The 27,329-nt window shown below is 39.8% G+C and overlaps 1 protein-coding gene across 2 annotated transcripts in view; it reads right to left on the reverse strand.

Annotated features, from left to right (window-relative positions):
• Positions 1-27,329, reverse strand: part of ELP4 (elongator acetyltransferase complex subunit 4) — a 232,733-nt gene that overhangs the window by 160,647 nt on the left and 44,757 nt on the right. For both annotated transcript variants that reach the window (XM_029061294.1, XM_007659227.3), the window contains exon 4: positions 8,269-8,406. In XM_029061294.1, coding sequence (XP_028917127.1) covers positions 8,269-8,406 — 138 coding nt within the window. The remainder of the gene's footprint in view (positions 1-8,268; positions 8,407-27,329) is intronic.

Below are 27,329 nucleotides of genomic sequence, written 5' to 3' on the forward strand. Positions count from 1 at the left end.
TACATTTCAGATACAGGTGGGCAAGCTTCCTTTCTTTTGAATTGAGACCTGCTTTGAATGGAGTTTACTGTTTCTTGTCTTGGGCTACCTACAGGAGGCAAAGTCTCCCTCCTACAGAAGAGCACTAGGGCCAGTGGGAAGCAGGTTGGGCTCCCCTGGAGCCTTCATTTGTTTTGGGGGTACTTATGTACATATCCTATGGACCCCATTCCCCAAGCACTAATTCCTGTAACTGTCCTCTTTTCCTAGAGAAGCAGCGTGGCCTAGCGGAAAGAGTCTAGGCCTGGGCCTCAGAGGACCTGTGTTCTAATCCCAGGTCCATCATTCGCCTGTTGTATGATCTTCAGCAAGTCACTTAACTTCAGTACCTTAGTTTCCTCAACTGAAAAATGAGCATCTAATACCTGTTCTCCCTCCTATTTAGACTGTGAACTCACTGTGGGGGGACCGTGGCCGACCAGATTAACATGCATCTACCCCAGCTCTTAGAACAGTGCTTGGAGCACAGTAAATGCTTAAATACTTTTATTAGCAATCACTATTATAAGTACACACATGAAGGGCTCAGGTACATATAAACATAAATCCAGGACCCTAGACTATAATCTCCTTGGGGGTAGGGATTACGCCTACCAACTCTGTTTTACTATGCTTTCCCAAGCGTTTAGTACATGATACTCAAACATCATTGATTGATTTTTTAAAAATGGTATTTATTAGGCACTTACTATGTGCCAGGCACTGTACTAAGCACTGAGGAAGATACCAGTGAATCAGAGAGGACACAGTCCTTGCCCCACACAGGGTTTACAGTCTTAATCCTCATTTTCCAGAGGAGGTAACTGAGGCCCAGAGGAGTTAAGTGAATTGCCCAAGGTCACACAGCAGAGAAGAAGCGGAGCTGGTATTAGAACGCACATCCTCTGACTCCCAGGCTTGTGTCTTTCCACTAGCTCATGCTGCTTCTCTGAGATAGAAGGAAGAAGGGCTTTAAATATTAGAGCATGTAAATCAATGAGTACATGAAGTGCTGAAGCAGCGTAGGAAGTGTTAAAATGGTGTGGAAGGATTTACCTTGGGAGATAATCTGGAGCCCCTTGCTCTGGACCAGGCAAGATGAGTCAAGGGTAGGGCCCAGTTGGTCCCTTTACCATTGGACTACCACAGCCTGCAGCCTGGGAGAGAAGCTGAAGCTAACTGAACATTGGGAGAGTTGTAGCCGTTGACTGTGACTACAGCTGTGTCCATGGGATTTTGTGTCATATAGAGCTTGAAACTTTACTCCTCAAAGCACAGTAGCCTACTGTTCTTCCTAGATTTATCTTAGTCCTTGACTCCTATGTTGTTTGGATTTTTTGTTTTTTCATCCTTCCATTGCCAATCTACATTCTCCCCTCTCTTCTTAGATTGTGAGCCTCCTGAGGGCTGGGAACCATGACATTCTCATCCAGAGATAGATGATGAATAGATATCTCTACTACTACTATGTCAGAAGGGCTTTGAAGACAGGGAGAGCTGAAGTTAGGAGAATTTGGAGGGTGGGCAGGGAGTTTCCAGGCAGAGGAAGAGGATGAGTAACAGGTAGAGGTGGGAGATTTATGAATGAGACAGTGAGAGGATGCACTTGAGAGAAAGAGTGTGAGCTGGGGTGTACTGGAAAGAGAGGGGATAAGTAAAAGGGAGAGAGAAAGATGGACTATTTAAAGCTAAGAGGAGTTTCTGTGTGATGCAGAATAGGAAACTTTTGAAGGTTTCTGAGGAATGAAGAGACTTGTGCAGAATTGTGTTTTAGAAAGAAGATCTAGGTGGTAGAGTTAGAGAAGGGAGCAAGGCAGGGAGAAAAACAGGGAGAAGTCAGATACAGTATTCTAACTGGATATGGCACGGGCCTGAACCAGAGTAGCGACTGTTTAGACAGAGAGGAAGAGGTGGATCTGGGAAATCTGTGGAGGGGGGAAAAAAAAAAAAGACAGGACCTAGGAACAGAATGAATGTAGAAAGAGAGAAAGGAGTCAAGGATAAGGCTTCAGTTGTTGGTTTTGGAGATGAGGAAGACAGAGGTGCTATCAACTGTGTTAGGAAAGTTAAGGTGGGAGGCAGAGGATTTAGGAAGAGATGAAATTCTGTATTTGAAATGTTGAATTGCAGGTATCGATGGAATAGCCACATGGAGATGTTCTGTAGACAAGAGGCAACACAAGACTAAAGAAGGGAAGGGAAGTTGGGGCTAGCATTGAATAGCTATAGACTGGCAAGGGACCCCTGAAAGGTCATGATTAGTAGCCCATCCCTGGCCAATCTGTGCCCACGAATAAACCCCACTGTCCTAATTTAAAAACAAAAAAGCCCAACCAAAACCAAACACATGACTTACAGAAGCTGGCAATCAATATGGACATTCTGGAGTTGAAAACTCAGGGATTGAGATGGAAAGAAAATAAATTGAAGGAGTCATCTGACAACAAACACACTGTATTGTGAAAATTGGTGTGATAGACACATTAAATTAATAAAATATACTTAGCTCACATTTTAGTTTTAGGATCTAAGATTTTTATATCTATACAGGATATTCAAGTGCCTATTTAGTTGCAGAATTTAAGAAGGAAAGGCTCTGGAAATCTTACATTGAAACCACAGATCTATACTAATTTTATTAATAAAAAAAGATCAGTTGAAACGCTTTTACCCAACTACACTCGTTTTCTTATTCCACAAGCCGAGAGTAAAAATATTTAATTTGAAAGAAATTGTTAAGATCTAAGGCTGGTGTCATACCTTATTCATTATCAAGGGGAAAAAAATGATCCTGAGAAGAAACAGAGACATTCTAATATAGGCTATACGTTTTGTAAAACTGGAGTGCAGTTATTTGGTCTGAGGGTTCTGAAAGCAATTTAACCAGGGTCTGTTCTTTGGCCTATAATCTATCCTTTATCCGGATTACAGCTCAGAATGTTTTTACTGCAATCTCTGCCAGAGCTCATCTTTTTATTGTGTACATCCAAGCCCCCTTAATGTTTTAGAAAGGCCTTGACTAACTGAACTTTGATCTGATGTCTTCATTGAGAAAAGCTCCAGGTTGCCCATTTTGGATGCAAATCCTCACTGAGGCCCAATAGAGTTTAGTAAAGACAGCAAAAAAGAAGAAACAAGAAGTTTCCAGGATCCTCTTTGAGAATCCCGGGGCACATTGGTGTCCTTAATCCACACTGCTGCATGGATTAAGGTAGGTGATAACCTTTCTTGATTCAAAAGAATAAGCACAGTGCCTACAAACTGGGTGGAGACTCGGATTTGGCTATAATAAAACACCATGCAATAAAAGCTTGGTCTGTCAGAAGTCCATGAATAGGCCTCAATGTACCACATTCCCAGGCTTAGTGGGGAGGCTTGCAAAAGCCTACCTGAATCAAGTAAGCATGAATAATCTGTCTTAGTAGACTGGCCCCGGGGAGGGCCAAAGAGAGATTTTTCACTTCTCTTAAGTTTGAATTGATAAATATATTAGTGGGTTGAAGCTCCCTATATCCTTACAAGCGAGTAAGCAGCCAGAGAAACACAGTAGATTGTCAGAGAGCAGGGTGTGCTTTCAGGCTACCTTCTGCTATTAACAATTCTAATCATAATACTAATGTGCTAGAAATCTCAGATTTGGGATGTATCAAGGCGGAAAATTAATTTCATGCTGTGACAGTTTATAAATTGCCCGAGAATACATGTAGTTTGTTAATAAATAATCAAATCAAAATAAAACTGTATACTTTTTCACAGCACACAGTTTGCTTCTATTTTTCAACGGTGAAAGGAGTTTAAATTCTATTAAGGGGAAAAAAATTTCAACTTGCTACTACAAATATCACTTAGCATCATATCCAAACAGAGGCATTACCATATTATTCACATCATTCTAATATATGTGGTTTATGCAAATGAACTATTAAATGCAACAAAGACAAATGAAAAATCTAAGGGATAAAAAATGAATTTTATCCATTTCTATGGTGAAAGGGAACCGCATGATCTTAATGGTCATTTCTTGGGAAATTTTAGTTCAATCCAAATTAGTTTGAGAGAGCAAGGAATAACTTTGTTCACAGTGAATCACATGAAAATGAAACATGCCTTATGATCAATATACTTAGTTTCCTAAAACAGCTGTTTTTCCACCTATATCTCCAGAGGTATTTTGGCAGTGTGTCAATATAAATTGTTTCAAAAATTGTTACTGTGTAACATATTAAAGGGCTAGATGGTTATGACCTCTCAGATCCTGTGCCCAATGCTGCCGCTGTCAAATAATCCATGATTGAGTGTTATAAGCCAATCATTCAAGGAGGACAACATAAGCACTCGTTTTCTTTAAATGGCCGCTATGCATATGCTAATCATAAAAAATACAAATGCATTGCTATTAACGACTTTAAGATTGATTTTCCTGTTATTCAACGTTAAATTAAAGGGCAGGAGAGTGAGAATTGCTTCTTAGTTCTGTCTCTGATTTAGTGCACATCCCTAAATTAGTAACTTGACCTCCCTAGGCCCGAGTTTCCCTTAATACCATCTGAAGCAGAATATTTTCAATTAGGCTTCTAGAGAATTCACAATTAGTAACATTCAAGATGAAAAGGAAATTCAATAAGTATAATGAAAACTCCCTAAATTTTTCAGTTATTTATTCCTTCAATTGTATCCACAGAGCGATTAGTGTGTGCAGAGCAATGTACTAAGCGCTTAGGAGAGCAAAACAATAAACAGACACTTTTATGCCAACCCTCAGCACTATTTTAGAACAATGTATAATTTGTGAACTAAAAGGAACAAAAAATATTTGTAGTGAAAGCTGTTTTAGCACATTTAAATTAATGGTCAACTATAACTCATCATGATTCAAACAACAGATGTTTTCAAATCTCCATTTTTCAGAGGAAATGGATGTGGTTACCAGGGCTTCAAATTTAATGGTTGCCACTGGTGACCAGGCTTAATCAAGAATCCTCGTTCCTAGAGCTGAAGCTTTATTCAGAAAGGGCGGGTTTTGAATTTGGAGGCCTAAAGCTTACGCAAAAATGCCCTCTCTTAGGAGGTCTCCCAGGCTGGGATTGGGTATTGATTTTCAGGAGGTGCCAGAGCTCTGAGGTTAACCCGTGTGATGATCTCTCAGGGAGTCTCAAAAGGACCTGGATTCTAATTCCAGCTCTGCCACTTGTCTGCCATGTGACCTTGGGCAGTCACATCACTTCTTTGTGCCTCAGTTACCTCGTCATGTAAAATGAAGCTTAAGACTGTGAGCCCCATGCGGGACAGGGACCGTGTCCAACCTGACAACCTTGTATCTAAGCCCGTGCTTAGTGTCTGGGGCATAATAAGAGCTTAACAAATGGCATTTTAAAAAAGAGACCTAGTACTGCACTCCATATGAAACAATAAACCTCGCTAGAGCTCAGTAGGTCTTGCCTGCTTGCCTGCAAGCCTCACATCTGAGATGGAAGAGCCGGGCGAAGAATCACTGATAGTGCAATCCCTGATTGGGGTTCTGCAAAACTGAGGGGCTTTTAATCAAGGGGACCTATTTCTCCCTCCCATTAGTTGATGAGCAGTCATCTAGCAAATCTGTAAGGCCCAGTGATACATAATAACATAGAGGAAGCAACTTTTCAAGGCAATTGATTTGTAGAGGAGGGGCACTGTCTCTATTTTGAGTTGCAAGCCTCCTCCAATTTCACTGAATTGCAAGGGCATATTCCTAAAACGCACGTGTTTAAAAAATGGGACTCAATTGTTTCCAACGTGGGTGTGGCGTTGGATTTAAATTGAGGCATAAAAGCCATATTGTACCTCGGGATGGTTGAGAATGGTACATACAGTAAGCGCCACATTAATAAAATTGATGAGATTATATGGCCCCCCAGCCCCCCAGAGGCTGTTTGATTTGGCATGTCACCATATATAAGCTCCCCTGACACAAATATCTAGCTGTGTCTGTGCAATTTCACAGAAAACCAAACATGCCAAGCCTCGTAAAATCATTCTGTCACATTCCAATGATATTTTTTAGAAACATACTGAATTTATTGGGCAGCTATGCCTATATTTGAATTATGGAATATAAAAAATTAATCCGAATTACCTAGGCAAAAAAACCCCAAACAAGTAGGTTGTTCCCCCGTTTTAATTTTTATGAAGATGTCATTGCACAATTTGACTAAACAAGGGAGTAACTAGCCTATGGAGAAACCTAATTCTCAGAACACCAACAGCTATAAATTCTGCAGTGACCACTGGGTTTGTTTCCTAACATGTTGCCTTCATTGTGGTAAGTTTCTAGTGACAGTGAAGCTGATAAAATCTCAAGTGCTTACTTTACTTATTACGCACATGGGTAAGCAAGTCAACAGCTTACTTTAGAGCAGTTCTTTCACTGGAGGGAAGTAAGTACTGCCCATTCAAACTATACAAATCATCTCTATATAGCTTATTTAAAATAAAACTTGTAGCAGTTACAGACCCATGTTTAAGTTAAAAACTGACCAACCAACCATATTGCATACTTATTGTCTCAACTGCTCTGAACCAACCTGATTAAATGGAATACAAATAATTCCCTGGCTAGTTCACATATTTATATTGTTTGTGTATCTGTTAATGGCCTATAGTATGTAATAATTATGATAAATAGGTTATCAAATTCCCTGCCTTAATTTTGAGCAGGGAATTTACCTGTTAAACTAGAAAATCAGAAGAGAAAAGAGAACAAAAATAAAACAAAACAAAAACCATCTAAATGCCATTCTTTTGCTCTATCAGGGGTTTTAGTTCAGTCAGATGGAATAATGACAAAATTTTTCTTTTTTAATCTCCCTTGAATTAACAAAATATAAATTTCTGAGAATGAAGAGGTTTTGTGTGTACTATAAAACACTTAGGATTATTGAAAATAATGTGCTGAAAAGCATCCCCAACACAAATGACCACTTTGTGCCATTGACATAAGATAGTTCAAGACTATATAATTGAAGCTTCTGTTGTTCTGAGTGCTTCCAAAAGAAGAATTGGTAAAATATTTCTCTACTTTTCAGTCCTACACAACTCAGCTAATTTCCATGGTAAAGGCAGGAACAGAATGTATAACTGTAATCCACAAATAATCCCAAACCCTCATTTTAGTTAATTTAGAATGCAAAAACACGAGCAATGCCATACTGGATTAGATCCACCATCCATCCGGCCCAGCATTCTATTTTTGACAGGGGTATCAAAGATGTTTAGAGGACATAGCTGATTGTTGCCCTTCTTTTAAAGTTCCTTTTAACATCCCTAACTTTCCCCTCAATTAATTCTAATCTTTACCCCCTCAAAACTTTTTTTTTTACATAGCTGCAAATAATGAGGAAAAGGACTGTTTTGAGTTGTACAGTCTTCAATAGTTTAACTACCCTCTAGTGGAGGTACTTCTGAGAAATGAAATAGGCCCAAATTAGGCAGCTGGAGAAATGAGAAAGAAAAGCCAGAGGCTGGATAACTACAAACTGTAAATCAGCCCTCTGAATAATTGAGAGTTAAATAGATGGAGCGTATTCCCTCTGAGCATGGATTTCTCACAGATGACCTATTTCAAAAGAAAATACGTTGGCATCTACAGTAGTTCATTAAAAATGAGATGTTTAAAAAAAAACTTGCTATCTTACAAAATATGTGCATTAGTTTTGTGCAAAAAGAGAAACTGTTCATTTGTCCAGATGATTTGAGTTTAAAGCTTCCATTTATTTCATTGATCAACATGGAAACAGATCTGGTAATACATATTCTCTGATTATGAGATCTTATCACAGGTAGCATTGTGTGGATTTTAATGTTCATAGCACTGAACAGGGGAAAAGAACAGGTTAAGCTGGCCCCCTTGCTTGACCTTTGCAAAGTCATAAAAATGTGACTGTGAAATCTGTACTGTACTCTCCCAAGCACTTTGTACAGTGCTCTACACAAAGTAGATTCTTAAATTGATCTAGGAGAAAGGGGACTAATGGTCCCTTTCCATGTAAATGACTCCACACTGTATTATTCCCAAACATTTTTAATGAGGACCAATTTCATATATTACTTGATCAAATCTTCAGCATATGAAGGAACTAACATCAAAGAACATCACTTTTTACTTCAAGCCCAAAACACAATTTTTCCTTCCACACATGCATTAATAACTTCTGTCACAAAAGCACCAAAAACAATACCAGAAATAGCAAAAGACTAAAATGTATCCATACTCACCTCCATTTTGGGTAAATTTTGGTAACGCCAGGCTATTTTCATGGAGTCAGCAGAATCTTTTAGTGATTCATTAACACCTCCTGCCTCTTCATCTAATTCTTTTTTATAGCTGTCTTCAAGTAACGGGTCAGGAAGCTCCTAAGAATATGGAATTAAATGTTACATTGTATCTGCATTCTAAATACAGCTTTAGTATGTTCAGGAAATACCTGCCGTTACTGGTATCACTAACATTTTTCAACAAACTAAAAACTTATCAAAACCTAGTTAAGAATCTCTCCAAATAAGCAGCAATTACTATGGTGAGGTGCGGTATAGACAGGCAATAAAATATTGGGGTGAATTTATTAAACAGGATATTAGCCAGAGAAGCAGCTGTGGTAAATATGAACTACTGCACTCTAACTGTTTAAAGGTCGTGATTGATCCAAAAGTCTTTAATTAATAGATACTGCATTTCCTTGGCATTATGTGTTTGCTGCCATTCCAACGGAGAACTATGCCATTTTATTTATATATTTTAATCCAAGTGTCGAACGAACAGGTACAATTTAAATGAAATTACTGTTATATTTATAATGATGTAAAAATAAAGCATTTGTGCCATCTGCTTACTGGTCTGGAGTTATAGTAATAACAACAATGATAATTTAAGCACTTAGTATGTGCCAAGCACCGTACCAAGCACCGGGGTGGATACAAACGCACTGGGTTGGACCCCTGCCTCATATGGGGTGCAGAGCAGTATTTCCCATTTTACAGATGAGGTGACTGAGGCACGGAGAAGTGAAGTGACTTTCCTGAGATCTCATGGCAGATAAGTGGCAGAGCTGGGATTAGAACCCAGGTCCTTCTGACCTCCAGACTCATGTTCTAACCACTAGACCATGCTGCTTCTCTAGCAACTAAACAATTCATCCACTGTAATTAAACTAAAGTAATTACCAAGATTAAAACAAAGACACACTCACTCATATCAAGTGTCAGTCTTGCACCAGCAAGCTTTTGTTATCTTTAACAATGAACACAAAATCTAAAATTCTTGACAAAATGAGGAACACCCAATTTCAATTCCAGCTCAGGCAAGTGCAACTTTGTATTACTGTCAGAAAAATCTATGCAAAATAGTTTCAGGAAGAGATACTAGAAAAAAAACAATCCAAGACAGGTGTTCCAGGCAGGAAAGTAAACAGTAAATTTCTTAAAGGGATAAAACCATTTAGATTCATTTATTTTTGATTTAACAGAATCACTCAAAGGGTAATAATAAGAATGTTGGTATTTGTTAAGCGCTTACTATGTGCAGAGCACTGTTCTAAGTGCTGGGGTAGACACAGGGGAATCAGGTTGTCCCACGTGGGGCTCACAGTCAATCCCCATTTTACAGATGAGGTAACTGAGGCACACAGAAGTGAAGTGACTTGCCCACAGTCACACAGCTGACAAGTGGCAGAGCCGGGATTCAAACTCATGACCTCTGACTCCAAAGCCCGTGCTCTTTCCACTGAGCCACGCTGCTTCTCCAGTGTGTTAGGTCACAGGTTCTAATCCTGGCTATGCCTCGTGCCTGTGTGACTTTGGGCAAGTCACTTAACTTCTCTGTGCCTCAGTTCCCTCAACTGCAAAATGGGGATTCAGTACCTTGTAATAATACCTTGTAATAATAATAATAAGTTATGGTATTTGTTAAGTGCTCACTATGTGCCAGGCACTGTACTAAGCACTGGGGTGGACACAAGAAAATTGGGTTGGACACGGTCCCTGTCCTGCACAGGGCTCACAGTCTTAATCTCCAGGTAACTGAGGCACAGAGAAGTGAAGTGACTTGCCCAAGGCCACACAGGAGACAAGTGGCAAAGCCAGGATTATAACCCATGACCCTGTGACTCCCAGGCCCATGATCTATCCACTACGCCATGCTGCTTACTTGGATAATAATTTTCGTATTTGTTAAGCACTTACTATGTGCCAAGCACTGTTCTAAGCACTGGGGTAGACACAAGGTGATCAGGTTGTCCCCGTGTGGGGCTCACAGTCTCAATCCCCATTTTACTGATGAGGTAACTGAGGCACAGAGAAGTTAAGTGACTTGACCAAAGTCACACAGCAGACAAGTGGTAGAGCCGGGATTAGAACCCATGACCTCTGACTCCCAAGCCCATGCTCTTGCCACTAGGCCATGCTGGATGTAAGCCTTATCTAAGACCTGACGATCTTGTATCTACCCAGTGCTTAGCACATAGTAAGTGCTTACCACAACTGTTACTGGGATTTTATGATTAATAACAGTAATAATAATATTAGTTCAAATATCCTCCAAGAGGCCTTCCCAGAATAAACCCTCTTATCTCTGGCTCCCTGTCCTTCTCCGTCATCTATGTACTTGGATCTGTGACCTACGGGTATCCGATATTCACCCCACCGTCAACCCCAAGGCATGCATGAACATATCTATAAGATATATTACAAATTATTTTTTTTTTATTAACGTCAGTCTCCCCACCTAGACTGTAAACTCACATATTTGGGCAGGGAACTATCAACTGTTGGAGTCTACTCTATAGTCTACGCTTCACACAGTGCTCTGCATGCAGTAAGTGTTCAATAGATACCTCTGATGATGATAACGAAGTCTTTCCAAACTAGACTCACATGACTCCCACCACACAATCATCCAGCCCAGAGATAGGATTAGCCTATCTGGTCATCTTTAACTTACCCCAGCAGTTAGCAAACTTCTTGGCACCAAGTAATTAATCGGTGAATGGTATTTTTTGAGTGCTCACTGTGTTATGAGGACTGGATTAAATGCTGGGAGAGTATAATATAAAGTTGGAAGGCATGTTCCTGGTCCACAAAGAGTTTACAGTCTATTCTTGGCATAGAGTAATTTTAAAAAATGGTATTTTTTTTTAGTGCTTACTGTGGGCGAGGAGAGTATAATACAACAGAGTTGGTAGGCATGTTCCCAGCCCACAGAGACCTTACAGTCTATTAAGTAATCAATCCTACCACTGTTTTAATTTGTAAATACTTATCTACTTTATATTCCCAATAACTACTTAGTGTCAATACCATTAGTCTATTTCTCATTAAATATATGTGGTTCGTACCATTTAATTGAAATATATAAAGTCCCATCCGGTGCACTGATTATGCATTGATTACTACACCAAACTGTTCTTACTACTTCTTACACTGTGAGCCCCACGTGGGACAGACTGTGCATGACCTGAATATCTCGTATCTACTCCAGCAGTCAGTACAGTGTTTGGCATATAATAAGTGCTCAACATATACCATATTACTGTTCTTACGGTCACTTTTAAAAATCTCTTAAACCCAAGTTCATTTGCAGATGGATTTTCAGTCAAGCCCTCTATGATACTGGATTCACTTCTCATCTAAAAGACTGTACGGAGAAAAGGTGGTGTAAATACATTTTAAAATCTCTCCTTGCTCTTTCTCTCCAGATATTTATATTTGCAGGACATATATAAATATAAAAACATGTACAAAGATATATATCTCTATACATACAAGTACACACACACAGTGATAATCAAAGAAGTAAGAAATGAAATTGAGAGACCAGTACCTCTTGTGGGAGATTGTCAGACAGTATAGCAACGGGGGATTTACAGAGCTGTAGGGCTTACCCACCTTCTCTATGGCCATGAAACCTGAACTCTCCAAAGTGACACCTGCATTTCTGTGGACCGTTATGTCGTGATTCGAGGAGAACAATGATTTGTTAAGCACTCACTTTGAGCCAAGCACTGAACTAAGCACTGGGGTGGATGCAATAGAAGCAAGTCAGACACAGTCCCTGTCCTATATAGGGCTCAAAGTAGGAGGGAGAGCAGGTATTTAATTCCTATTTTACATATAAGTTAAGTGATTTGCCCCAAGTCGCACATCAGGCAAGAAGCAGAGTCTGGATTAGAACCCAGGATCCCTGACAACCAAGGCTCTTACCAATTGCTATAGTTTCCTGCACTGCTATAGTTTCCTCAAATAGCATGACACAATTACAAACAACTAAATTCTAGGACAAAATCAATCTCCTAACAAGAAAGCAAGCATCTAGCAGTACAACTATGCTGAGTAGGACACCCAAACAAATGTATGGTGTGCTGAAATTAGGAAGCCGAAAGCAAGGAGGACAGAGGAGATGTTTTTTAACACACCCTAGGGCAATACTGTATCCCAACTGAAAACTAGAAGTCAACTGCTACAGACAGAATGGTGTACTGCAATTAAGAAAGGAGCAGCTCTTTTTGAGCCCAAGTTTCGTGAGGAGAGTAAATCAAATAGGCAAAAGGGAAAACGGTAGCAAACTGTGAACATATCAGCATATCAAGAGAAAGTCTTTGACAGTGTACAAGATGGGGAGGTGAATTGGTCCTTTCATTCAATCGTATTTACTGAGTGCTTATTGTGAACAGAGCGCTGTACTTTCAGACACACACACATCCATGGACGAATTTCATTGTCAATTAATCAATTGTATTTATTAAGTGCTCAGTGTATGCAGATTAAGTCCTGGGGAGAGTACAATACAACACAGGGGGTAGATATGTTCCCTGCCCACAAGGAGCTTACAGTCTAGAGGGAGAACCTTGTCTTGTTTTACGCCGTCTAGTCTCTGACCCGTAGTGACTCTGGGGACACATCTCTCCCAGAACGCCCCACTTCCACCTGCCATCGTTCTGGTAAAGTATCCGTAGAGTCTTGGTCAAAATACAGAAGTGGTTTACCATTACCTCCTTCTGCGCAGTAAATGTGAGTCTCCGCCCTGGACTCTCTCCCATGCCGCTATTGCCCAACACAGGTGAGACAGACATTAAAACACATTATGGATATGTACCTAAGTGCTGTGGGGATGAGGGTGGATGAATATCAAGTGCTTAAAGGGGACAGATCCAAGTGCATAGGCAAAGCAGAAAGGAAAGGGAGCAGGGGAAATATGGGTTTAGTTGGGGAAGGTACCTTGGTGGAAATGTGATTTTAGTTAAGATTCTGATGGTGAGGAAAGTTGGGGGTCTGTCATATGCAAGGGGAGGGAGTTCCAGACCAGAGGGAGGACACGGACAATGGGTCAGCAGTGAGATAGACGTGACTGTGGTAAAGTGAGTAGGTTGCATTAGAGGAGTGAAGTGTGCGGTCTGGATTATAGTAGGAAATCAGCAAAGAAAGGTACAAGGGGGCAAATTGATCGAGTGCTTTAAAGCCACTGCTAAGACGTTTCTGTTTGATGCAGAGGTGGATGGGCAACCACTGGAGGGTCTTGAGTAGCTCAGAAATATGGAGTGAATGCTTTTTTGGAAATACAATCCAGGGAGCGGAGAGAAATATGGACTGGAGTGGGAGACACAGAAGGCAGGGAGCTCAGCTAGGAGTCCGATACAGTGATCAGGTGGGATATGGTAAGTGCTTGGATCTACATGACAGCCATCTGATGAAGCCATTTGAGAACAGCCGTGTTCTAGTGGAAAAAAGCACGGGTCTGAGAATCAGAGGACCTGGGTTTTCATCCCGGCTCCGCCACGCGTCTGCTATGTAACCTTGGGCAAACCACTTAACTTCTCCGTGCCTCTGCTGCCTCATCTGCAAAACGGGATCTAATACCTGTTCTCCCTCTTAGTTGCACTGTGAGCCCCATGTGGAACCTTATGATCCTGAATTTACTCCACGCTTAGTTCAGTGATTGACACATAGTAAGCGCTTAAATACCATAGTCATTAATATTATGAAGAGGAAAGGTTGGATTTTAGACACGGTATGACAGGATTTGGTGACGGAATGAATATACGAACTAAATGAGAAAGAGGAGTTGAGAATAACACCAAGGTTACGGACTTCTGAGACGGGAGGGATAGTGGTGCTATATTGAAAGACAAGGGGAGGACAGGGTTTAGATGGGAAGATGAGGAGTTTTGTTTTGGACATATTAAGTTTGAGGCGTAGGTGGGACATGCAAGTAGAGATGTCCCAAAAGGAAGGGGAAATGTGAGAATGTAGAGAAGGAAAATGATCTGGGCTAGCCTGAGTGGGGGATTTGGGAGTCATCACCATTCCAAGCGCTTAGTACAGTGCTCTGCACATAGTAAGCGCTCAATAAACACTATTGAATGAATGAATAGAAGCGATAGCTGAAGCAGTGAGAGCGAATGAGTTCTAAGGGAGTGGACAACTGCCAGTGGTGTTAAGTGCTGGGGAACTTATAAGGTAAATTTGAAGCAGCGTGGTCTAGTGGATACAGCATAGGAGTCAGAAGGATCTGAGTTCTAATCCCACCTCCACCTCTTGTCTGCTATATGATGACCTTGTGCAAGTCATTTCACTTCTCTATGGCTCAGTTACCTCATTTTTAAAATGGGGATTAAGCCCCATGTGGGACATGAACTGTGTAAAACCTGATATGCTTGTATTCATCCCAGCACTTAGTACAGTGCCTGGCACACAGTAAGTGCTCAGCAAATACCACACATACACACACACAAAGGTAAACATTTAAAGCCAGTTCCTGTACCACAAGGTGTTCATAATCTATTTTGGGATCAAATACATAGACCACTAACAGTGAAATACAAAATTGAATGAGTTACAAAAATTAATCCACATTCTAAAACATTTTTCACATAAAGAAAAAATTCTCTTGAGAAAATGGAACTATTTTCTGTTACCAATAATTTTATATTTTTCTCATTTCTTTCCTGGCCTTTAATAAAATAATCTAGGTAATATCTGCAATATTGTGTGACAGATTATCTTGATTTCTCTCAACTATGCTAAACAAATCAGAGCAACTCACAAACCATTGTGTTCCAAGAGATTATCATTAGTAAATCCTACCTAAATATTCACTTAACTCCTTAAGCCGGCCATTGTTTTCAATTTGGTACTATCCTTCAGGGACACACCTGTCAGCAGCCACCTCAAACTGTAGTTAACCATTCAACACACAAGCCCTTTCCAAGATGGAAATCAGCAAAGTATTAGCTGTTTCACTCCCTTGGCTTCGAATTACAAAGCTGCAAGATAAGCAAGTGTCACAAACATTTCCCTATGTCAACTGCAACCTGTGTCCTTATCCATTAAATAAATACTACCAACACTTACTACAGACACTTGAGAGTTTTCATCATTAGCTATTTTCCTAAAAGCTCTCTTTTACCCCTTGTAAGCAGGGACACTAGAAGCCTTTGTACCTGAGTATGTGCTGATGATTTTAATTTTTTTTTTCTTTAAAAGGATTACCTGAATTTCACAAAACCATTCTGTGATAATCCATTACAGTGACAATTGATGAGTCAGTTTGGGCCATTATTAGCAAAGAATGAAGATGTACAATTTGGAGAATGAAGTTGCTGACATCGCAGTTGAAATACAAAAATAAAAACAAAACACTTTAGATTGTTTCCCCCCTGCCCCCTTGGTTTTCTAATTTTCCTCCAGCCATTCTTCATTTAGAATTAATCTAAAAATCCATTTAACCATAAGAAACAGCAGTAGTATTATTTAGACTATTCCCTCCTGTTTAGACTCTGAGACTCTGAGTGGTAGAGGAACTGTGTCCAAACTGATTAACTTGTACCTATGCCAACAACTTAGAAGAGTGCTTGATTCCTGGTAAGCGCTTAACAAATATTTATTTTTCTAAATTACAAAAACAAAAGTAAGCCAATTAAAAAAAAAACAAAAAAATGATTTCAACTGGGTAGGAATGGAATCCTTCTTTTTTAAAATGGTATTTAATTGCTTACTATGTGCTAGGCACTGTACTAAATGCTTGGGATAAATATAATCTAATCAAGTTGGACACAGTCCCTGTCCCACATGGGGCTTGCAGTCTTAATCCCCATTTCACAGATGAGGTAACTGAGGCACAGAGAAGCAAAGTGGCTTGACCAAAGTCACTGCAGACAAGTGGCGAAGCTGGGATTAGAACCCAGATCCTTCCAACTCCCAGGTTTGTGCTCAATTCACTAGGCCACACTGCAATTTCATTTCTTAAATTGAAAGTGACTTCTCTAAATTCCTTGACCATTCCCAGTAGATTAACACTGTGTGTGTGGTGCGAATTTCCAATTTTAATTTCCCCCACAAAACTACTTTCTGGTAGTTACTCTGGATGTTTGGATGATGCTGAAATGCTCCAAAGAAGAGTTGACCTGTGTTATCTTTAGCTAACACAGTTTGTGCATCCTCTAAAACAAGTCTGGGAATCTCTCAGCTTCAAAGCAGAGAGAGTAATTTATTTCCTGCCCCCCCCGCCCCCCAACAGGCATCTTCGCCTTTTAGCCAAACTCTTTGCAAATAATACTGTGTTCTGCAAACAGTAAGCACTCAATACATCCAACTGATTGAAATGAGAACTGTTCAGAACCCATTTATACTACTATTATTATGGTACTTGTTCAGCACTATGTGCCAAGCACTGTTCTTAGCACTGGGGTAGATACAAGTTAATCAGGTTGGACACACTCCCTGTCCCAGATGGGGCTCACAGTCTTAAACCCCATTTTACAGATTGAGGTAACTCAGGCTAAAAGAAGTTAAATCCAAGGTCACAGCAGACATGTGGTGGAGCTGGAATTAGAACTCTGGACCTTCTGACTTCCAGGCCCGTGCTCTATCCACTAGGACATGCTGCTTCTCTTTATACTAGTAATAATAATAAAAATAGTGGTATTTGTTAAGCACTTACTATATTCCAAGCATTGTACTAAGTATAGGGGTAGATACAAATTAAACAAGTTGAACACATCTCTTCCAAGAGGCCTTCCTCCACTAAACTTTTATTTCCCCTAACCACCCTCTCTGCGTCGACTATGAACTTGGCTGTGTCGTAGCCCTTAGGCCCTTTGCTACTTATCCCTGCTCCACAATTCTTATGTAAGTGTTCTTCTACTCTACTATTCATTGATTCATTCATTCAATCGTACTTTTGAGCGCTTACTGTGTGCAGAGCACTGGACTAAGTACAATACAGCAATAGAGACAGTCCCTGCAAATAACGGGCTTATAGTCAAGGGGGCTGTACTGTAAGCCCGTCAATGGGCAGGGACTGTCTCTGTTGCTATTTTGTGCATTCCAAGCATTTAGTACAGTGCTCTGCACATAGTAAGTGCTCAATAAATACTACTGAATGAATACTTCCCCTATTCCTAATTTATTTTAATGTCTGTGTCTCCCTACAGAGTAACACGGGTCAAGGATTATTTCTACCAACTCTGTTGTATTGTACTTTCCCAAGTGTTTAGAACAGGGCACTGCACACAGTAAGTGCTCCATAAACACCACTGACTGACCGAGTTATAATCAAGTTAGGTTGGCAGCGTGGCTCAGTGGAAAGAGCACGGGTTTAGGAGTCTGAGGTCATGGGTTCTAATCCCAGCTCCGCCACTTGTCAGCTGTGTGACTTTGGGCAAGTCACTTAACTTCTCTGTGCCTCAGTTATCTCATCTGGAAAATGGGGATTAAGACCATGAGCCCCGGATGGGACCTGATTATCTTGTATCTACCCCAGTGCTTAGAACAGTGCTCGGCACATAGTAAGCGCTTAATACCAATATTATTATATTATTAAATCGGGGTCTCCAATGCCACTCAACGGCTATTAATCAGGTCAACTCCTAGACCACTTAATAATGGTGATATTAATTAAGCGCTTACTACACTCCCAATGCTGTACTAAGCCCTAGGAGAGATACAAGATAATAGGATTGGATATAGTTCCTCTCTCACATCAGGCTCAATTACGAGACACTCTAAAACTGTATCACGTCAACCTCATGATTTTCAGTTCTTCCACGTTAACTGTAACAAAGTGTTCATAGCCAATCTCCCACCTAATAGCCATCTTACTGACTACTAGCTTAAAGTCAATACACATAAGATGATGCCATATTTTAAGATCTGTAATAAACAGACATGGCCAATGTCCATGAATCGTTATTATGTGAGCCCGTTGTTGGGCAGGGATTGTCTATCTATTGCTGAATTGTACATTCCAAGTGCTTAGTACAGTGCTCTGCACATAGTAAGTGCTCAATAAGTATGATTGATTGAATGAATATGGTTGACAAATCATACCATTTCTATGATGCATTATTGCAGTCCCTGAGGACATGGTAACCCAGAAGCAGGAAGTGTAAAACATATGTAAGAATAAAAAAAAGTGATTTTTAATCTCCATGTCAATCAATTGTATTTCTATTCAATCATTTATAGAGCACACACAATGTGCAGAACACTGCACTTGAGAGTCCAGAGACATTCCCCGCCCGCAGTGAGCTATAATGTCTACTTGGAATCATCTGGTTTTTATCCATTTAAATAGAAGTGAGTATGAAAATTTGAGGGTTAATTTTTCAAAGTTCAATAGAAACAATTGGTAAAAATTCAATTTTCAAATAATTGCACCTAATGGAATCACCCTATTTTACAAAGTTCCCATGTCAAAATTGCATTTTGAGAACACTAAGCTAAAGTTTTATAAGCAGAACGTTCACCTGTATCCTAAACATCTTGGAAAACCAAAAATCACATTTTCCCCTTTACAACTCATGACTTTCCGTGTTTACTGCTATATTACTTTGTTGGCTTTGTTTTGGCAGAAGTAAAATCTGATTTTAACAATTTGACCCTTCTCACTTCTTATGTTCTCTAGGGCATAATAAAACCCAAGATACAATCCCACAGCAGTTAATGAAGCTTAACCTCACACCCTCTTAATTACTAATGCATTACACCAACTAGAGGCATCATACTCCTCTCTAAGCTATTTTACAATTCAGCAGAAGTACTACTGAGCTATTATGTAGGGACATAATCCATGCTGCATGTGAAATCCTTCTTAAATAAAATCTTTTGATCCTTGCAGGTTTGGCAACTGTATAATTAACACTACTTAAGAATTGTCTATTTTTATATATATCAATACACTCTTTGGTTTAATTTAAAAAATGTATTTTATCAGGTGGCTATACCGTGGGTACGACTAAAGAAAAGTTTAAAAAAGTAAATAATTTATTTAGAGGGCGTGTAATTTATGAGCGATATTAAAGTAACATTTAAAGAACTATATCATTAGCCCAATCCACAAAATAATGTTTTCTCTCAATTCTTCTTACTGTGAGTTTCAATTAATTGTATGAGCTTTTAGAGTTTAGAAAATTACAAAAATGTATTTTAAGACCCTCCTCAAACTAAAAGACTATCCTCAATAAGTGATTTTTTTTTAACATTATACTTATATCTTTTGTAGAACAGTTTGGCTCCAAATAATTTTAGTAATTTTATTATAATTTTTCAAAACAACAAAAATACAAAATAGCAATTGGGAAATTATGTTGTTGGAAAAGAGCAACTTTCAAACATATCCAAATAAAATAGTGTCTAAAAAAATTGCAGAAGCTACAGACCAGTCATACAATCAAAAAGGAACATTTTTCCAATTTTGTGAGCAAATAGCTCACCTACCAGAAACCCACACAAATGCAAAAATCAAACCACCGAGGTAAAAGAAGTGTTTTCAATACCTCTGTTTCCATTGTTTCCTATCAGGACAACCCTTTTCAATGTGTAAACTAGGAATGTGTTCAGAAGATCGGATAATCTCCCTCTCTCTTTCATTGTTTCTTGAGTGAGGTCGGAAAAAAGGGGAGAGAATACCACAGTAGGAGTAGGAAGCAGGGGTCTACATGAGATAGTTAGAAATGTCCAGGAAAGGACATTTTTACTAATAATGGGGGGGGGGGGGGGGAGAGAGAGAGAGAAAAAGCACTATTTAGGTGCAAAAATGGCAATGTTAAGTACAATCTTCTTCAGGACTTTTTACTGGCTACTGTCAAGGATGTGACAATCTCGACTGACCTTTGAAAACCTGCCAATCACTCCCTTCCCATCCCTTGAGAGCTAAGGAAAATGGCAGTTGCAAATGGCTTAAATAGAACTCAGGGCTCTTGGCTCTTGTTTTTTTTTATTCAAATTGGGCCCCCCCATAACCTATCCGTACCGGTTACTGCATTCATTTTATGAGAATGAATGAGTTTGAAATATTCTGATTTTCTTGGTAAATGTGAGTTAAGATCACTTACTTTAGTCCTCAAGCAGCGTGGCTCAGTGGCAAGAGCCCGGGCTTGGGAGTCAGAGGTCATGGGTTCGAATTCCGGCTATGCCACTTGTCAGTTGTGTGACTGTGGGTAAGTCACTTCACTTCTCTGTGCCTCAGTTACCTCATCTGTAAAATGGGGATTAACTTTGAGCCTCACGTGGGACAACCTGATTACCCTGTATCTAACCCAGTGCTTAGAACAGTGCCCTGCACATAGTAAGCGCTTAACAAATACCAACATTATTATGTTATTGGATCAACATGCCCAACAAATATTCAAAAATCAAACCTTGAAAGATTCAAGTATTGTTGCGGTGCAGGGATGTTAAGCGCTCAATAAATACGACTGAATGAAGTTGATGTGCTAAACACAACCCACACATTCATTCATTCAATAATAATAATAATGTTGGTATTTATTAAGCGCTTACTATGTGCCGAGCACTGTTCTAAGCGCTGGGGTAGACACAGGGGAATCAGGTTGTCCCACGTGGGGCTCACAGTCTTCATCCCCATTTTACAGATGAGGGAACTGAGGCACCGAGAAGTTAAGTGACTTGCCCAAAGTCACACAGCTGACAAGTGGCAGAGCCGGGGTTCGAACCCATGACCTCTGACTCCAAAGCCCCGGCTCTTTCCAGTGAGCCACGCTGCTTCTCGTGAGCCACGAGTATTTATTGAGCACTTAATAGTGCACACATACATCTAACAGTCTAGTATACCTCAGCTAATAAAGGGATTTTTAAAGAGACAAAATCTTTCAGTATGATTTTCATTTCCTTGGTAGCATGTTTGATTTGATTACCTTGTAACTACCTCAGTGCTCTGTGTAGTGAGTTTAGCACAGGGGGCTTGACAAATAGAATTATTAATATATTATAATTGTTAGTATATTAATAATAGTGAGTAGTTGAATTCAACAGGCCAGAGAAGCAGCGTGGCTCTGTGGAAAGAGCTCGGGCTTGGAAGTCAGAGGTCATGGGTTTGAATCCTGGCTCTGCCACTTGTCAGCTGTGTGACTGTGGGCAAGTCACTTCACTTCTCTGTGCCTCAGTTACCTCATCAGTAAAATGGGGATTAACTGAACCTCACGGGGGGCAACCAGATGATCCTGGATCTCCCCTAGTGCTTACAACAGTGCTCTGCACATAGTAAGCGCTTAACAAATACCAACATCATTATTATTATTACCTTAGGCCATATAACTTCTTGAAATCAAGTTTACTTCTTTGTTGAACAATGCTAATATTTTCATTTTAACCACAGGTTCTCTTTCCTCAACAATATAGGGGCTTTTTGGCTCTATGTGTTAATGCTTTCTTTTTTTTTAAAAAAAAAGTGAAAGCTGATGACAATCAAGATGAGTGAGGATCAGCCTCAGTTATTGGAGCATCTTCTCACTAAAATTGCTGCAGGGTATCTGTCTTAAGTAAATTATCCTAGGAGGGATGAGACCTCTATAGGGACTGGCAAATGTTGAGAGACTTTAATGAATTAAGCTGAGAAGTGGAGTTCATTTTTGAATGTACTGTAGTGATAGGGAGCCAATAATTGCATTCTTTTTATATTCAAATTCAAGTAAGGGTTCAATAAATACCAATGACTGACTAAAAGAAAGCAAGGCAAATAATAATGGATCAAAACCACGTTTAAAAATAAGATCATAAATTAACCTAATGGGAAATCAAAAGATTAATGAAAACAAATGGACATCAGAATATGATACACGTATGAATAGACTGTGCAACTTGGAAATATTGCCTAACCTGATATAATAGCAAATGCCTCTGTTTAACAATTGTATACACAATTAACTTGAAATTGGCAACCAATTTCACTACCCTTTAGTCTGGAAATTGTAGTGAATGTAAAAGAGGGTGACTTGGCAGTATTAAATACCAACCCTACCATTTACATACACAGTCTACAATTTTAATTTGGAAAGTTGGAGATTTAGTACACCACATATCATATGCTTACAACATCCTGAACTTACGTTCAGGTACTCTTCAAAATCATTTTCTGTTTGGGTGTGATGGCAGCATATGGTTATAACTGGAACTCAAAGAACCCAATTTTCCCTCCTGCAGAGGGGAGACGAGCTATCGTAGTCACCGAGGAAAAACAGAATATGCCTTCCTGCTGGGCACGACACAGGAAAGGCACAGTATCCTCACACTGCGACCCAAGGTACGATTTATTTGGGGAGGGACAGGGGTGGGCCTGTCCTCCACTGCTCAGATCAGCGCCGCTACTCTGCTCTGCAACAAAGGATAGAGGAGGATGAACAGCAAGATTATCAGAGAAACAGTGTGGCCTCCTGCATTGAGCACGGGCCTGGGAGTCAGAAGGACCTGGCTTCTAATCCCAGATTGGCCACTTGTCTGCTGTGTGACCTTGGGACAAGTCACTTAGCCTCTCTGTGTCTCAATTACCTCATCTGTAAAATAATAATTTAGGTATTTGTTAAATGCTTACTATGTGCCAAGCACTGTTCTAAGCGCTGGGTAGATACAAGGTAATCAGGTTGTCCCACGTGGGGCTCAGTCAATCCCCATTTTCCAGATGAGGTAACTGAGGCACAGAAAAGTTAAGTGGATTGCCCAAAATCACAAAGCTAAGTGGCAGAGCCAGGATTAGAACCCACGACCTCTGACTCCCAAGGCTGTGCTCTTTACACTGAGCCACGCTGCTTCTCTATGGGGATTAAGGGGAAAATGGGGATTAAGACTGTCAGCTCCATGTGGGACAGGGACTGTGTCCAACCTATCTTGCATTTACCCCAGGACTTAGTAGAGTGCCTGATAGTAAACGCTTTAACACCTTTTTTAAAATCATTTTTTCCTTTGCACCTCTGGACAGGGTCCCAAAAGGCAAATTCACATCTAGCTCTACAGCTTGTGCTTCTCGATGAAATTACAAAATTTGAAAAACATTTATTTAGTAAACATCTCTGACGAAGCAAGTGGCACTTCATTACAACAACCACCTTTACTGAATATTTTCCTGCATGAAAAATTCAATTCAAAAGTAAATCTGAGCCATAGAATTTTATAGCATGTTCCTCCCTGGCCCCGACCCAAGGGACTCAAAAATCAATATACTCTGACATATTTAGTCTTAAAATTCCCTATAAGATAGGAAACGGGAAGTGTTAACATTTTGCTGTTAAAAATTGAGGACCAAAATATTTAAGTGAATGAATGCTACTGCTCCCTTTTAAAAAATTAGATAATTGACTTCTTGAAATCCTCTAAAATATCCCACTGTGTCTCTTCCACTTCATGAAAATAATAGGTCATGACTTAGGGGAAATGAAACTGAATTCCACTTCATTTACATTAAATCTGAAAAATCATTCTTGGTGAACCAGTTAGGTGTCAACCAAAGAACTAGTTCTCTGCACTGATTTTTTGGAAGAGTTCTAGAAAGTGGTCATTATAGGCAACTGGTATAAAACAGATAATCTCTAATTCTCAACAGCTGCTCGTTGTAACCCATTTTCTGAAATGTACAAGGAAAAGCAACACATTCTCTAACAAGTCTACCACCTTTTCAGTTAAGTATTTCATGAAACATCTGCTTTGTTCTTGAAATTTTTCTTGAGCTTGCTGATAGAAAGGCATTGGGTACTTCTGAGGTACCTTTCTGAAGATTTTTTTCTCCCCTCAAGTTCTACTCTTTAAAACTTGGTTCTCAGACAAGAAAAACAGACTTCTGAAAGGATCACAGCCATGTCTAACTGGAGAAGAGCCTGTGTTGTTCACCTTTGGGATTTGAATATAGAGGAGTTTATCCCTTTGTACTTAATAAAACATCACGAGCTGTCTATTTAACCTCTAACCCTGGTTAGTGTGCTCCCATTCTCATTTTATGTCATCATCCATTGCTTCAGTAAATGAATAGGCTCTTTGGCCAAGAGGCTGAAGAGCATTTCCCTTCAAGTTTGCTGGCTAGGATTTTTCATTTCGAAACTTTAAAATATTTTACTTCCTGTCAACAAGAGCTAATTATTTCTTGGCTTCTTTGATTTTGACTCAGGCAGTTCTTCATTTTTCAGGATGAAGAATTGGAATACTAGATTTTTACTTGTGCTTTTTAGGCTTTGTCAAATTTATCCAGGTGGGAGTACGGTAATTCTTCACTATTAACAGAGGTTAGAGTTCTTCCATGCCACTTTGGTTGGAATGAATCACAATTAATTACAAGAATAAAAAAATTGGAATAAATCCTCACACCAATGGGAGATCTTCCAATAACAAGGCTTTATAATGGGGTGTGTGGGGAGAATTACTTTTGTGCGGGAATAATGGTTACAGGAGAATTAATGTTGCGGAACTAGTGCTTGTGGTTTTTAACTATGAATAACCAAAACACGGTGAGGCGAACCATGAAATTGATCACAATGGGGTAATCGTAAAAGAGGAAATCTCTGAAGACACTGCACATGTCATGGTATTTTTAAGGTTCACGTGTGTGCATGTGAAATTTTTATGTTATCAAAATAATTTACAAAACCAGGACAACGAGACAACTAGGTTGGAGAAGTGTCCTATGTGCTAGTTTGAATCCTAATATATTAGATTGTAAGCTCATAATTGATAGGGAATGTGTCTGCTCATTCTGTTGTACTGTACTCTCCCAAGTGCTTAGAACAGTGCTCTGCACAAAGGTAGGCACCCAATAAATACCACTGATTAATCCTAAAATGGACCTCCAGAAGAATGCTAAGGTGTTGTACTACATGAAATACATGTTACAGACATAACATCTAGTGTTACTAGACAATGTCAGGAATGATTTCACTAGGCATAATAATATTACTAGACTTTACATGTATTGTCATTAGAACAGTGCTTGGCACATAGTAAGCACTTCATACAATCATTATTGTTATTTCAGCATTACTTCCTAGTTCCTCTTTATTCCAGTATTCCACTGTAACTGTCACTAGTTAGGTGGGTGAGTTAGTAGATGCAGATCACATCACATCACCAAATCAGCCAGGAGCTATAAGACGTTTATAAAACTGAAGAAAGTGGAGGTGACGTTCCAGACTGCACCACAGAAGCCATACACACAACCAAAAAAAATCACTGTGGCAACAGGGCTAAAACCCGACAGAGGTCTGTTACCTAGGCAGCACAATGACTAATGACAATAGTAGACAAGGAAAATAAAAACTGGATCAAGAAGGCCATCAAGGAGAATATGCCAATGGTGTGATAGGGCCCCAGACCAAACTATAGGTCAATAGAGATGTAGTACTGTCCAACCTTTTCTTAGAAGCAGCGTGGCTCAGTGGAAAGAGCATGGGCTGGGGAGTCAGAAATCATGGGTTCAAATCCCAGCTCCCGCTTCTCAGCTGTGTGACTTTGGGCAAGTCACTTAACTTCTCTGAGTCTCAGTGACCTCATCTGTAAAATGGGGATTAAGACTGTAAGCCCCACTTGGGACAACCTGACCACCTTGTATCCTCCCCAGCACTTAGAACAGTGCTTTGCACATATTACATGCTTAACAAATGCCAACATTATTATTTTCTACAGCTGTGCAACGTAGGCCAGACCTAGTGCTTACAACCGCCTCCTTGAACAGATCCATCAGCCTCATTTACAGGCCATACTCAATATCAAATGCTAAGACAAGATCATGAACGATTAAGTTTTGCCAGGCTCCTGGCATCAACACTAAGCTCATCTTAACATGGCTACGTTGTGAGGGACATGTGGGGAGAAGGAGAAGCCGCAGAACACCGCTGCTGCTGTATGGAGAGCTGAAATTGAGAACTGAAAGCAAGGAGGGTAGAAGAAATGTTTTAGACATGGTAAAACAAAACCTCAGATAGTGCTGCATTCTAGCTGAAAAGAGAGAGTCAACTGCTAAGGTTAGACCAGGCTGGTGCACTGACCTCAAGGAGAGCGTGACCCTTTTCGAGCAAAAGCTTCAAAAGGAAAGGGAGATAGGGATGCAAAAGTGAAAATAGCACCAGGCACTGCAAACATTCAGCATACAAAATGGGACCAAGGCTCGACACGGACGGGGACATGGACACACACACACAGATGAAGTTCACCATCAGGGTGTCTTCAAATATTAAGGACAATTATATATGCGCAACAGCTATCACATCTCTCCCTATTGGTTCCTTAAATTTTACCCCTTTGTATTCAAGAAATCAAAACACACTTTTGCTGCTAATGGATGCCTTTGGTTGCCCACCTGTGATAGACCAGTACTTTTGGTGGAATCTGGAGCTTGGGAAAACATTCCATTAGCAAATGTGCTCATTAAACATTTAATACGTATAAAGCCCTAGGGTAGATAGATACAAGATAATCAGGTCAGAAGCAACCCCTGTCCCACCTGGGGCTCACAGTCTAAGCAGTAAGGAGAACAGGTGTTTAATCCCCATTTGGCAGATGAGGAAACGGAGACTCAGAGCAGTTAAGTGACTTGCCCAAGGTTACACAGCAGGCAAGTGGTGGGATTAGAACCCGGGTCAACATCATTCCTTGATCAACCTCAATAGTTATGCTACTTCTGTCATCTTAATGTCACCATATTCTATTCGACATCATGGGAAACACATTTTCATTACCCATAAGAAATCTTCACAATGAATGCTTAATACCATGTACTCATTAAAAGGGCCAAGTTTTCTATTTGCTCAGAGCTTACCAACTGAACAAAAATGTTTCTGAATATGTTTAAAGTATGCTGTTAAGAAAACATGTATATTGTTCTATAGAATTTTTTTTTTTTTACAGGGGTGTAATTTTTCAGTGTTACATCTTAATGCTGACTTCCTGAAGGAGCTTTGACTACAAAAGGCATGAATATGTTTTCAAAGGATGATGGATAAATTGCTGGGTGGTAATATAATATATCTTAGGCAGCTGATGGGGCTTTTTATCTTCTACTTGTCTTTTAGTTA

This window comes from Ornithorhynchus anatinus, chromosome 3 (assembly GCF_004115215.2).
Source record: "Ornithorhynchus anatinus isolate Pmale09 chromosome 3, mOrnAna1.pri.v4, whole genome shotgun sequence".
Taxonomy (NCBI): Eukaryota; Metazoa; Chordata; class Mammalia; order Monotremata; family Ornithorhynchidae; genus Ornithorhynchus; species Ornithorhynchus anatinus.